The sequence below is a fragment of the Heterodontus francisci genome, chromosome X (genome assembly GCF_036365525.1).
Source record: "Heterodontus francisci isolate sHetFra1 chromosome X, sHetFra1.hap1, whole genome shotgun sequence".
In the NCBI taxonomy this organism is placed as follows: domain Eukaryota; kingdom Metazoa; phylum Chordata; class Chondrichthyes; order Heterodontiformes; family Heterodontidae; genus Heterodontus; species Heterodontus francisci.
This window is the reverse complement of record NC_090421.1, coordinates 19,577,669-19,591,597: the sequence shown is the minus strand read 5'-3', so window position 1 is coordinate 19,591,597 and position 13,929 is coordinate 19,577,669. Positions and strand designations below refer to the sequence as shown.

At 46.3% G+C, this 13,929-nt stretch overlaps 2 protein-coding genes across 2 annotated transcripts in view; one reads left to right on the top strand and one right to left on the bottom strand.

The window, feature by feature from the left end:
- Nucleotides 1-13,929, bottom strand: part of LOC137358581 (nck-associated protein 1-like) — a 266,820-nt gene that overhangs the window by 250,691 nt on the left and 2,200 nt on the right. The window contains exon 2 of the mRNA XM_068024578.1: nucleotides 3,819-3,929. Coding sequence (XP_067880679.1) covers nucleotides 3,819-3,929 — 111 coding nt within the window. The remainder of the gene's footprint in view (nucleotides 1-3,818; nucleotides 3,930-13,929) is intronic.
- The window catches only part of LOC137358582 (gametocyte-specific factor 1-like), a 43,093-nt gene continuing 34,921 nt past the window's right edge, over nucleotides 5,758-13,929 (top strand). The window contains exon 1 of the mRNA XM_068024579.1: nucleotides 5,758-5,909. Within this exon, the coding sequence (XP_067880680.1) occupies nucleotides 5,880-5,909 (30 nt within the window). The 5' untranslated portion in view covers nucleotides 5,758-5,879. The remainder of the gene's footprint in view (nucleotides 5,910-13,929) is intronic.

Genomic DNA, 13,929 nt, shown 5'->3' with positions numbered 1-13,929 from the left:
TATACCCTTTCCAACAAAAATCTATCAATCTCGGTTTTGAAAGCTCCAATCGTTCCAGCCTCAGCAACTTTTTGGAGGAGTGTGTTCCAAGTTTCTATTTACCCTTTGTGTGAATAAGTGTTTCCTGGACAGCCTAACTCTAATTTTAAGATTCTGCCCCCTTGTTCTGGACTCCCCACCAGAGGAAAGTTTCTCCATATCTACCCTTTTCAATTCCTTTTATAATTTTAAATACCTCAATTAGATCACCTCTTAAACTTGTAAACTCAAAGGAATACAAGCTTCATCTAAGCAACCGGTCTCTTAATTTAACCCTTTTAACCCTGGTATCAGTCTGGTGAATCTGCATTACAAACCCTCCAAGGTTAATATATCCTTCCTGAGGTGCAGTGCCTGGCACTGAACACAGTTACTCCACATGTGTACAACCAGAGCTCTGTACAGCTGTAACATAGCATCCTCCCCTTCCCAATCCAGCCCTCTTGAGATAAAGGCCAACAGCCCCTTAGCCTGCTGGAAGTATGTCTACTAGATTTTAGTGATTTGTGTACTTGAATGGCTAAATCTGTCTGCTCATCCACAAGTCCCAGCATCTTGCCATTTAGAAAATACTGATTCATCTTTCTTAGGTCCAAAGTGAATGATCTCACAATCTATCACATTGAACTCTGTCTGCCACAGTTTTACCCACTCACTTAATCTATCTATGGCCCTCATGCAACTTTCTGATCCCTTCTTCACGATTTACTGGACTAAATAAATTGGTGTCAGGGAGGCCCCGCCACATTACAAGAACAAATAAAGAAACGTGAATGAATGGCATCACACACGGAGACAGGAACACCGCTGAGTTCATGAGTCCTGCTCTGTGAATTCAAGTCATCAATTTATTCTGCTCTGCACCTTTCCCTGCATAAGCTTCAAATTGCAGGTCCTGCACACTCCCCTTCCACTCTGTATCTTCACTGAACTGAAAATTCATGGCAACAATTCCTAATTCTTACTGAGGTCCCAGCCATCCGAGACTTCTTCCAACCTGGACAGGATATGAATCATTTAGCATTTAATGGCTGACCCTTCTCTCACATCCAGGTCTCCAACCCATTTCCTCATAGCCTGTCTTCTCTCTCTATTTTGTGATATGACTATGATCAGTACTCCTGTGAACTTTCCTCCTTTATTTCTCCCAAGGTGCAAATACTCCCAATACTCCATCTTCATCGTGCTGAGAGGAAAACTCCAAGCTCATTCTTACCCAATGCCTCAAATGTGGATCACTTCACCTTCCTCACCTCCCCTCAAACTGTGCAAGTCTTTCTGAAACCACCAAAGAGGCAGCAGATGCAGAAGGGAAAGCATGGAACTGAACAAATGCATCTATGACCTGAATGATGCTTCCAGGATGTGGTATTTTTCGGTGAGGTCTGTTTTGCTGAGAATACACTGTGTTTAACTAAAAGCAGATCCTGCAATGTTTTATTGGTATCATAAAGGAAAACCTTCAGGCATCTTGATGATGCATGTTGATGATTTCTGTTGGGGAGGTTTTGTGGAATTTGACAAATATGTTAATAAGATTAGAGTAGAATTTAAAATTGGGAGGCGGACTTATGGGACTTTAATACCTCGTGGTATTACTCTAGATATTAAACAGAGTAGGAATAACTTTAAATCAACAATCCTATTTAGAGTGTGTTACTCCCATCCTGGTTAATCGTGTTAGGTCATTACAGAAATATGATATATTTTAAGAAGAGACAGAGTAACTGTGAAGCTTGATTGGTCAGCTGAATTGGTTGGGCACCCTGACTAAACCAGATATTAGTTTTGATGTGTTGAAGTTCCATACTAAGATGAAACACCCTAAAGTAGTGAATGTTTTAAGGGCAAACAAAATATTTAAAAAAATGAAATATGGAAGAATGCATACTTAAGTTCCTATCCTTGGGTGACCCAAAGAACATGAACCTATTTATTTTTAGCGTTGATTTACATGCTAATATTCCTGATGGGTATTCGAGTGCAGCTGGTTTCATAATATTGCTGATAGGTGAGAATGGGAAATGTTGTCCTTTAGCTTGGGAAGCTAAGAAAGTAGTAAGGATTGTTAAAAGTACTTTAGCTGCTGAAACACTGGTTCACGTGGAGGCAGTGGATATGGGATTCTATTTGTCAAAATTTTTTTAATGAGATTCTGTAGAATGGAAGTACTGAAGATAGTTGACCCATTGAATGTTATGTAGAACATAGAACAGTACAGCACAGTACAGGCCCTTCGGCCCATGATGTTGTGCCGCACCTTTAACCTACTCTAAGATCAAACTACCTACATATTCATTCTACTATCATCCATGTACCTATCCAAGAGTCGCTTAAATGTCCCTAATGTATCTGCTTCTACTATCACCGCTTGCAGTGCATTCCACGCACCCACCACTCTCTGTGTAAAGAACCTACCTCTGACATCTCCCCGAAACCTTCCTCCAATCACCTTAAAATTATGCCCCCTGGTGATAGCCCTTTCCACCCTGGGAAAAAGTCTCTGGCTATCCACTCTATCTATGCCTCTCATCATCTTGTACCCCTCTATCAAGTCACCTCTCATCCTTCTTCGCTCCAATGAGAAAAGCCCTAGCTTCCTCAACCTTTCCTCATAAGACATGCCCTCCAGTCCAGGCAGCATCCTGGTAAATCTCCTCTGCACCCTCTCTAAAGCTTCCACATCCTTCCTATAATGAGGCGACCAGAACTGAACACAATATTCCAAGTGTGGTCTAACCAGGGCTTTATAGAGCTGCAGCATAACCTCGCGGCTCTTAAACTCAATCCCCCTGTTAATGAAAGCCAACACACCATACGCCTTCTTAGCAACCCTATCAACTTGGGTGGCAACTTTGAGTGATCTATGGACATGGACCCCAATATCCCTCTGTTCCTCCACACTACCAAGAATCCTGTCTTTAAGCCTGTATTCTGCATTCAAATTCGACCTTCCATCCTGTCAATGTCACGTTGCAACCTACAACAGCCTTCCACACTATCCACAACTCCAGCAACCTTTGTGTCATCGGCAAACTTGCTAACCCAGCCTTCCACTTCCTCATCCAAGTCATTTATAAAAATCACAAAGAGCAGAGGTCCCAGAACAGATCCCTGCGGAACACCACTGGTCACCGAGCTCCAGGCTGAATACTTTCCATCTACTACCACCTATGGGCTTCTATGGGCCAGCCAATTCTGTATCCAGACAGCCAAATTTCCCTGTATCCCATGCCTCCTTACTTTCTGAATGAGCCTAGCATGGGGAACCTTATCAAACACCTTGCTAAAATCCATATACACCACATCCACTGCTCTTCCTTCATCAATGTGTTTTGTCACATCTTCAAAGAATTCATTAAGGCTTGTGAGGCATGACCTGCCCCTCACAAAGCCATGCTGACTGTCTCTAATCAAACCATGCTTTTCCAAATAATCATAAATCTTGTCTGTCAGAATCCTCTCCAATAATTTGCCCACTACCGACGTAAGACTGACTGGTCTATAATTCCCAGGGTTATCCATAATCCCTTTCTTGAACAAGGGAATAACATTTGCCCCCCTCCAATCATCTGGTACTACTCCAGTGGACAGTGAGGACGCAAAGATCATCGCCAAAGGCACGGCAATCTCTTCCCTCGCTTCCCGTAATATCCTTGGGTATATCCCGTCTGGCCCCGGGGACTTATCTGTCCTCATGTCTTTCAAAATTTCCAGCACATCCTCCCTCTTAACATCAACCTGTTCGAGCATATCAGCCTGTGATATGGGCTACTTACACTATTGCTCCGTATATCAATTGTTGGAAATTTCCTGGTGATGCATTTGACTGCAGATTCCATGTTCTTCTCTGTTAAGTACGGCAGCTTTGACTTGGAGTCTGAGCATGTCTGTAAGAGATGGATAAAATGTCTTTAAGATAAAGCCCCAACCAGCAGTATTACACTGGCCCCATGACGGAAGCTCCACTGTATTGATAGCAAAACATCGGTGGCAAAGATAAACTTGCATTTATATGGGACCTGTTACATCCTCACAACATCCCTAAGTGATTCAGTCAATGAAGCACTTTTGAAGTGTCAGAAATGCGGCAGCCAATTTGCACACAGCAAGCTCCCACAAACAGCAATGAGAAAATGACCAGATAATCTGTTTTTGCGATGTTGGTTGAGGGATAAATATTGGTCAGGACACCGGGGAGAACTTCCTTGCTCATCTTCAAGATAGTGCTGCAGAACCTTTCCACTCAACTGAGATAGGGCCTTGGTTTAACATCTCATTCTACAGACCCCCATCTCCAACAGGGCAGCACCCCCTCAGTACAACACTGTAGTGTCAGCCTAAATCTTGTGCTCAAGTATCTGGAGTGGGTCTGGAACCCATAACTCAGATGAGAGTGCTAACCAACTGAGCTATAAGCTGGTAAATACAACAATCAAAGGAAGCAGTGGTACCAGGACCATATCCATTAGCCAAACAACTGTTAAAAAGGGAATTTTCCGGTGGGACAGTTTCTGCCTAAGTTAAATGAGGAGATCAGGAGAATCCTGCTGGAAAATCTAACCTGATATTTGCCATGTTGTTGATGAAACACCTTCACATCTTCAGACACGGGCAAACAACAAAAAAAGTGAATCTATTTTACAATTTAGACTTTGGTGTGGTGATCGGGGCATGGGGAGATCAAGGCAATTCAAGAAAAACGTTTTAATTACAAACACATTTAAGTTTAAAAAAAACCAACTGTCTCAAAATAACAACACTGGTCGAGCGTGTTGTGTTTAACCCAGCCTTGCTTCGTGCAAAGGCGATCAGGGAAGAGACATTTGGGGGGAGATCAGGGGAGCCTCTATACATGTGTGTCAGCTGAAGATCAGTGGGTAACATTCCTGCCTTTAAGGCAGTAAGTTATGAGTTCAGAGACTTGAGCAAAAATTCTAGGCTTACGTTCAAGTGTGGTGCTGAGGGAGTGCTACAGTGTCGGAGGTGCTGTCTTTTGGATAAAATCTCAAACTGAGGGCCCATCTGCTTGCTCAGGTGGATGTAAAAGATCCTATAGTGCTATTTTGAGGAGCAGCAGGGGCGTTATCCCACTGTACTGGTCAATATTTATCCTTAATCAACGTCATTAAAACAGATTATCTGGTCATTATCACTATCTGTTTGTGGGAGCTTGCTGTGTGCAAATTGACTGTCACATTTCCTCCATGACAACAAAGACTGCACTTCAAAAAGTACTTCATTGGCTGTAAAGCACTTTGAGACATCCGTTGGTCGTGAAAGGTACAACCCTGATTTGCAAAAATGGCCTCACTGGAAGCAGGCAAGCATATTGCCCAACCCTCTCACGACCCTACCCAAGTTGGCGGTGGCAGTAAGTGACCTGCTGTTACTGCCCTGTTTGTGCGAGGTGTGCACAGTTAAAATTGTCCTTATAGTGTCCAAATCTCCTCCTTAATTCCTCAGAGAAAAAACAAACATTGCAAGAAAATGTGCCTTTTGCTGAGCACAGAGATTACACTATCGGACAGGAAGTTGTCTCACTAACAGGCCGCATATTGACAAGGCTCGCATCCTGAGTCAAACAGAACAGGATGTTTCTGCCTGAACGAGCAGCTCTTACTTGCAAAAAAACAGGAAGTAGAAACAGTCACAGTAACACAACTGGTGTTTCTGTGGGTCTTTAGGCCCTTTTTACAGCTCAGTTGGTAGCACTCTCACTCTAAGTCACGAGACTCCAAGTTCCACTCCAGGGCTTGAGCACAAAACACCAGGCTGACACTCCAGTGCAGTGCTGAGGGAGTGCTGCATTGTCGGAAGTACCATCTTTTGGATGAGACATGAAACCGAGACGCTATCTGCTTTCTAAGGTAGATATAAAAGATTCCATGGTACTGTTAAGAGAAGGGGAGTTCTCCCCAGTGTCCTGGACTGTGTTTATCCCTCAACCAACATCACAAAAACAGATTATCTGGTCATTATTACATTGCTGTTTGTGGGAGCTTGCTGTGCGTAAATTGTCGGCTGTGTTTCCTACATTCCGACAGCGACTACACTTCAGAAGTACTTCATTGGCTGTAAAGTGCTTTGGGATGTCCTGAGGTTTGTGAAAGGTGCTATATAAATGCAAGTCTTTCTTTATTTCCCACATTATCTCAGTTTGAATGGGTGACTCACCTCCGCTTCCCTTTGAGAGAGTGCCCCTCCTTACCTTGAGATCTAGGACAACTTTCAGTAATGAGCAGCAAACCCTGTCATGCTCCCACTCACACACCCACACATGCACACGCATGGATTCTCTGAGATTGGCAAGTCATCAATTTAGGTATAAAATATAAAGTGAATTTATTTTTACAAAAGATGAATAAGCACAAAAGTATCAGTCACGTCATTTGATTCTATATGTACAGGGAACAACCTTCTACCCAACTCCTTCAAGCTTAGAAAAGGATCAAAACTGTAAAAAAAATAAGATGAGATCTTTTTTCAGGAGGCACAATAGCCTGTTTCTAATAGACACGCTCTCACTTACACACAGCCACATTCACACTTACAATTCAGGCACACTCACACACATTGTCACAGTCATATTTACAGTCTTTCACACACTCGCACACACTCTCACATGATTCTGAGGGTTTCCTGCCATTAGAACTTTTACCACTCTGGTATATGGAGGAGTAAGTAGAGGAGACTGTAGCCAAGAAACCATTTGGTGAAAAGTCAACAAACGCTTAGGGGGTGATTTTCACCAAATACTTTAGGCACTCAAAAGCTGGCCAAGATGGTATCTTGAGATGAAAAGCTGGTTTAGCCAGTGTTTAGTGCAAGACTCCATCTTGGTAGGGGAGTTGAAGCGTGCACTGGGAATAACGACTTGGTAAGCAGTTGATTGCCACTTAACTTGCCTGCTAGTGCTCATTAGAGAGGTTGATACAGTGTTCCCTCTGAGCTGTACATGAGCGTGGCTGCACAGCCAACTGGAAGGTACCGTATAGGCTGCTCACCAAGTTGTCCCCTTTAAGTTAACGCATGTGCGCGGACACGCAAAACATTGAAGATACCGCACATTGAAATCAACAGGCTACACACAACCGCTGCAGTCCATTTGGGGTAGGTATACCCACATGCTGTTAGGAAGGGAGTTCCAGGATTTTGACCCAGCGACAGTGAAGGAACTTCGATATAGTTCCAAGTCAGGATGGTGTGTGACTTGGAGAGGAACTTGCAGGTGGTGGTGTTCCCATGCATCTGCTGCCCTTGTCCTTCTAGTTGGTAGAGGTCGTGGGTTTGGAAGGTGCTGTCGAAGGAGCCTTGGTACGTTGCTGCAGTGCATCTTGTAGATGGTACACACTGCTGCTACTGTGCGTCGGTGGTGGAGGGAGTGAATGTTTGTAGATGGTGTGCCAATCAAGCGGGCTGCTTTGTCCTGGATGGTGTCGAGCTTCTTGAGTGTTGTTGGAGCTGCACCCATCCAGGCAAGTGGAGAGTATTCCATCACACTCCTGACTTGTGCCTTGTAGATGGTGGACAGGCTTTGGGGAGTCAGGAGGTGAGTTACTCGCCACAGGATTCCCTTGTAGTCACAGTATTTATATGGCAGCTCCAATAAAGTTTCTGGTCAATGGTGACCACCACCTCCCCCAGGATGTTGATAGTGGGGGATTCAGCAATGGGAATCCAGTTTCACATCAAGGGGAGATGGTTAGATTCTCTCTTGTTGGAGATAGTCATTGCCTGGCACTTGTGTGGCACGAATGTTACTTGCCACTTATCAGCCCAAGCCTGGATGTTTTCCAAGTCTTGCTGCATTTCTACACGGACTGCTTCAGTATCTGAGGAGTTGCGAATGGAACTGAACACTGTGTAATTATCAACGAACATCCCCACTTCTGACCTTATGATTGAAGGAAGGTCATTGATGAAGCAGCTAAAAATGGTTGGGCCTAGGATACTATCCTAAGGAACTCCTGCAGTGATGTCCTGGAGCTGAGATGATTGACCTCCAACAACCACAATCATCTTCCTTTGTGCTAGGTGTGACTCCAACAAGTGGAGCGTTTTCCTCCGATTCCCATTGACTTCAGTTTTGATAGGGCTCCTTGATGCCATACTCTCACCTCACCCCGCCTCTGGAATTCAGCTCTTTTACCCATGTTTGGACCAAGGCTGTAATGAGGTCAGGAGCTGAGTGGCCCTGGTGGAACCCAGACTGAATGTCAGTGAGCAGCTTATTGCTATGCAAGTGCCGCTTGATAGCACTGTTGATGACCTCTTCCATCACTTTGTTGATGATTGAGAGTAGACTGATCGGGCAGTAATTGGCCGGGTTGGACTTGTCCTGCCTTTTGTGTACAGGACACACCTGGGCAAGTTTCTACTTTGTCGGATAGATGCCAGTGTTGTAGCTGTACTGGAACAGCTTGGCTAAGGGTGCAGCTAATTCAGGAGCACAGGTCTTCAGCACTACAGTTGGAATATTGTCAGGGCCCATAACCTTTGCAGTATCCAGTGCCTTCAGCTGTTTCTTGATATCACATGAAGTGAATTGGTTTGGCCGAAGACTGGCATCAGTGATTCTGGGGATCTCAGGAGGAGGCCGAGATAGATCATCCACCCGGCACTTCTGGCTGAAGATTGTTGCAAATGCTTCAGCCTTGTCTTTCGGACTGATGTGCTGGGCTCCCCCATCATTGAGGATGGGGATATTTGTGGCGCTTCCTCCTCCTGTCAGTTGTTTAATTGTCCACCACCACTCACAACTGAATGTGGCAGGACTGCAGAGCTTAGATCTGATCCGTTGTTTGTGGGATCGCTTAGCTCTGTCCATAGCATGCTGCTTCCATTGCCTCGCATGCATGTAGTCCTGTGTTGTAGCTTCACCAGGTTGGCACCTTATTTTTAGGTATGCCTGGTACTGCTCCTGGCATGTTCTCCTCCACTGCTCATTAAACCAGGGTTGGTCCCCCGGCTTGATGTTAATGGTATGCCAGGGGTATGCCGGGCCATGAGATTACAGTTTGTGGTGGAGTACAATTTTGTTACTACTGATGGCCCACAACTCACAGTTTTCAGCTGCTAGATCTGTTCTGGATCTATACCATTCAGCATGGTGGTAGTGCCACATAACACAACAGAGGGTGTCCTCAGTGTGAAGAGTCATTGAGTCATTATAGCACAGAAGGATGCCATTCAGCTCATGTCTATGAGTCCATGCCAGCTCTCTGTAGAGCAATCCAGTCAGTCCCACCCTCCATTCTATCCCCGTAGTCCTGTAAGTTTATTTCCTTCAAGTACCCATCCAATTTCCTTTTGAAATCATTGATTGTCTCTGCTTCCACCACCCTCAGAGGCAGTGAGTTCCAGGTCATCACCACTCGCTGTGTAAAAAAGTTCTTCGTCACATTCCCCCTGCATGTCTTGCCTAAAACCTTAAATCTGTGCCCACTAGTCCTTGTACCATCAGTCAATGGGAACAGCTTTTCTTTCATCTCCACAAGGAATGTGCATGATCACTCCTATCTGAGGACGAGGTCAAGTATGTTTTTCCCACTTGTTGGTTCCCTCACCACCTGCCGCACACCCAGTCTAATAGCTATGTCCTTTAGGACTCGGCCAGCTCGGTCAGTAGTGGTGCTACCGAGACACTCTTGGAGACAGACATTGAAGTCCCCCACTCAGAGTACATTCTGTGCCCTTGCTACCCGCAGTGCTTCTTCCAATTGGTGTTCAACATGGAGGAGTACTGAATCATCAGCTGAGGGAGGGCGGTAGGTGGTAATCAGCAGGAGGTTTCCTTGCCCATGTGTGACCTGATGCCATGAGACCTCATGAGGTCCAGAGTCAATACTCCCAGGACCACTCCCTCCTAATTTTATACCATTGTGCCACCACCTCTGCTGGGTCTGTCCTGCTGGGGGGATAGGACATACCCGGGGATGGTGATGGCGGTGTCTGGGACATTGTAATGTATGATTCCGTGAGTATGACTATGTCAGGCTGCTGCATGACTATTCTGTGGGACAGCTCTCCCAATGTTAACAGAAGCCCCCAGATGTTAGTGAGGAAAAACTTACAGGGTTGACTGGGCTGGGTGTGCCTTAGTCATAGAGTCATAATGGCACAGAAGGGGCCATTCTGCCCATCGTGTCCATGCCGGCTCTCTGTAGACCAATCCAGTCAGTCCCATTCCCCCGCTCTATCCTCGTAGCCCTGCAAGTTTATTTCCCTCAGGTGCCCATCCAATTTCCTTTTGAAAAAATTCATCACCTCCGCTTCCACCACCCTCGTAGGCAGCAAGTTCCCGGTGCCTAGGTTGATGCTGTGTGGTCCGTCCAGTTTTATTCTGATTTGAATTTTCTGTAGTGGTTGGTATAACTGAGTGCTCGGCTATTTCAGAGGGCAGTTAAGAGTCAACCACATTACTGTGGGTCTGGAGTCACATGTAGGCCAGACCAGGTAAGGACAGCAGATTTGCTTCCCTCAAGGACATTAGTGAACCAGACGGGTTTTTACGACAATCCAGTAGTTTTGGGTCACTGAGACTAGCTTTTTACTCCAGATTTATTTAATTAACTGAATTGAAATTCCCCAGCTGCCATGGTGGGATTTGAACTGATGTCTCTGGATCATTAGTGCCAGGTCTCTGGGTTACCAGTCCAGTAACATTATCAGAGCACATTTGCTGACAGGTTACTTTCTACACTTTAGAGGTTTTCTGAATCAGAGCAGGATAGATGGTGCATTGACTACCTTAGATTGGACCTTCAATGAGGGGCAATATTCCCAGCACCAGCGCCTACCACAGCCTACTATTGAGAGACCTGCACCTGGACAACAAGGGCAGCAGCAGGGAGGGGCGGTGGCGAGGTGTGGGGGCAGCTCGCAGGAGGCACAATCTACAGAACAGGGTGTGAATTTCCCTGACAGATCTGAACAGCGGTGTGTCAGGAGACTCAGGATGCCACGTCAGATGGTGTCAGACTTCTGCAGCCTCCCAGAAGATCCGCTGCCTTCTGGACCTGGTGACCACATGTTCCCAGTGGCTCTCAAAGTGACCACAGCCCTCAACCTTTTTGCCTCCACACCTTTCCAGAGCTATGCCGCAGCCATATCCAGGATCCAGTAGTTGGCATCCCACAAACGCCAGGGCCAGGGTCACCAATTATGTGAGTTCCACCTGTGGTAACACGAGTCAGAATGAGCAGGGGCTTGGATTTGTGGCTCTGGCTGTCTTCCCAGAGGTGCAGGGTACATCGCCTGCACACACGTGGCAATCTGGGCACCCTGAGAGCAACCAGGAGTATTTATTCATCAACAGCAAGGGCTTCCACTCCATCAATGTGCAGCTGGTGTGCAACCACAAAAGAATCTTTCTGCAGGGTCCCAGAGAGCTGCCATGATGCTTCCATCCTGTGGCAGTTCAACCACTGTGACGTCTTTGGAGCTGCAAGCAAACTTAAGGAGTAGTTGCCAGGAGACAAGGGATAGTCACTTCAAACTTGGCTCGTGACACCCATCAAAGACCCCAACACTGAAGCCCAACAGCACCACCATGAATACCACATTACCACCAGATGTGCGATTAAACAACCCATTAGCTTGCAGAAGATGCACTTCAGCTGCCTAGGCAGATATGTAGGCCATCATTAAGACCAGCTATTTCCATCTCTGTAACATTGCTCTACTCTGCCCCTGCCTCAGCTCATCTGCTGCTGAAACCCTCATCCGTGCCTTTGTTACCTCTAGACTTGACTATTCCAACACACTCCTGGCTGCTCTCCCACATTCTATCCTCCGTAAACTTGAGGTCATCCAAAACTCTGCTGCCCGTGTCCGAACTCAAACCAAGTTCAGTTCACCCATCCCCCACCCCCCGTGCTCGCTGATCTACATTGGCTTCTGGTTAAGCAAGGCCTCGATTTTTAAAATTATCCCCCACCGCAACCCACCCCACCCACCACCTCCACCATTGGCAGCCGTGCCTTCAGGTGCCAGAGAAGCATCGAAAGATTTTTGGCACAGAAGGAGGCCATTCAGCCCGTCATGCCTATGCTGGCCAAAAAAACAGCCATCCAGTCTATTCCCACTTCCTAGCTCTTGGTCCGTAGCCTTGTAGGTTACGGCATTTCAAGTGCATATCCAAATAGTTTTTAAATGTTATGAGGGTTTCTGCCTCTACCATCCTTTCAGTCAGTGAGTTCCAGATCCCCACCATGCTCTGGGTGAAACAAATTCCCTTCTAAGCCTTCCGCTAACTACTTGAACGTGCATGACATTACATGAGGATGAGGGCGAGTGGGAATGATGGAACGATAGATGGGGATGTGAAGAAGTGGAGACAAAGGGAAGGATGGGTGGACCTGCAAGGTCAATGAATGTGAGCAGTGATGTGCTGAAGTAGGCTTGACAAGGCAAAGTGAAGGGGTGATGAGCACAGCAGGATGTAGGTGAATGTTCCACTTTACTCACTTTCCCTGACCTGCTTTGGTCATTAGCTTCCTGCACTGAATCGAGGAGTGTGGCATAAAGCTCCTGCTGATGATCTCCTCAGCAACCTCCAACCACAACCACTTGCTCTCAGCAGCAAGCTTCTTCCTCCTGTTGCCAGGGAAGAGAATCTCCCTCTGGTTCTTCACAGACCCCAGCAGCACATACAGTAAAGCAGGGAATGGCTTCTGTCTGTCTGTCTGTCTGTCTGAACCCCACTTCCAGCCAAGTCCAACTCCTTCAACATTCATGTTTGAAGTGCCCCTTTAAATACTGGAGCTGAGATCACATCATGTGAGTCCTCATCACACCCACTGCCACTGATTGGACAGAAACCCAGGAGTAAAATTATAATGAGCTGGCTGAAAAAACACACTGACAGACGCACTGAACTTAGAGCTTTTCAGATGCCCCACCCCCACCCAAGCTGTAAGCTTTGAGTTCTGTAACATACATCAGGACTGATTGAGGAGATCCTGAGGAACATGCAAATCGGAGTAGGCCATTCTGCCCCTCAAGTCTGTTTCGTCGTGGCTGATCTGTATCTTAACGCCATCTACCTGCATTGGTTTCCTAACCCCTCACCCCGAATGGCCGAGCTCCAATCTCAAGGTTACACCCCTTGTTCTGACTCTCCACCAGCAGAAACAGTTTCTCTCTACCTAACCTATCAACTCCCTTCATCACCCTAAATAATCTTGATCAGATCGCAACAACAACTTATATGGTCAAAAGCTTGGTCAAAGAGGTAGGTTTTAAGGAGTGTCTTAAAAGGACGAAAGCGAGGTGGAGAGGTTTATGGAGGGAATTCCAGAGCCTGGGGCCTAGGCAACTGATAACACGGCAACCAATGGTGGAGTGATTAAAATCAGGGATGCTCAAGTCGCCAGAATTAGAGGAGTGCAGATATCTCGGAGGGTTGTGGGGGCTGGAGGAGATTACAGAGATAGGGAGGGGCGAGGCCATGGAGGGATTTGAAAACAAGGATGAGAATTTTAAAATCAAGAGGTTGCTTAACCGGAAGCCGCTGTAGGTCAGCGAGCACAGGGGTGATAGGTGAACAGGACTTGGTGCGAGTTAAGACGCAGGCAGCAGAGTTTTGGATGACCTCAGGTTTGTGGAGAGTAGAATGTGGGAGACCAGCCAGGAGTGCATTGGAATTGTCAAATCTAGAGGTAACAAAGGCACAGATGAGGGTTTCAGCAGCAGATGAGCTGAGACAGGGGCAGAGATGGGGGCAGAGACGGGTGATGTTACGGAGGTGGAAATAGGCAGTCTTAGTGATGGCGCAAACATGTGGTTGGAAGCTCACCAAGGTTACAACAGACTAATTTAATCTCAGACTGTTGCCAGAGTGAAGTGTACAGTCAGTAGCTGGGGAATGGAGTTTGCAGCAGGGAG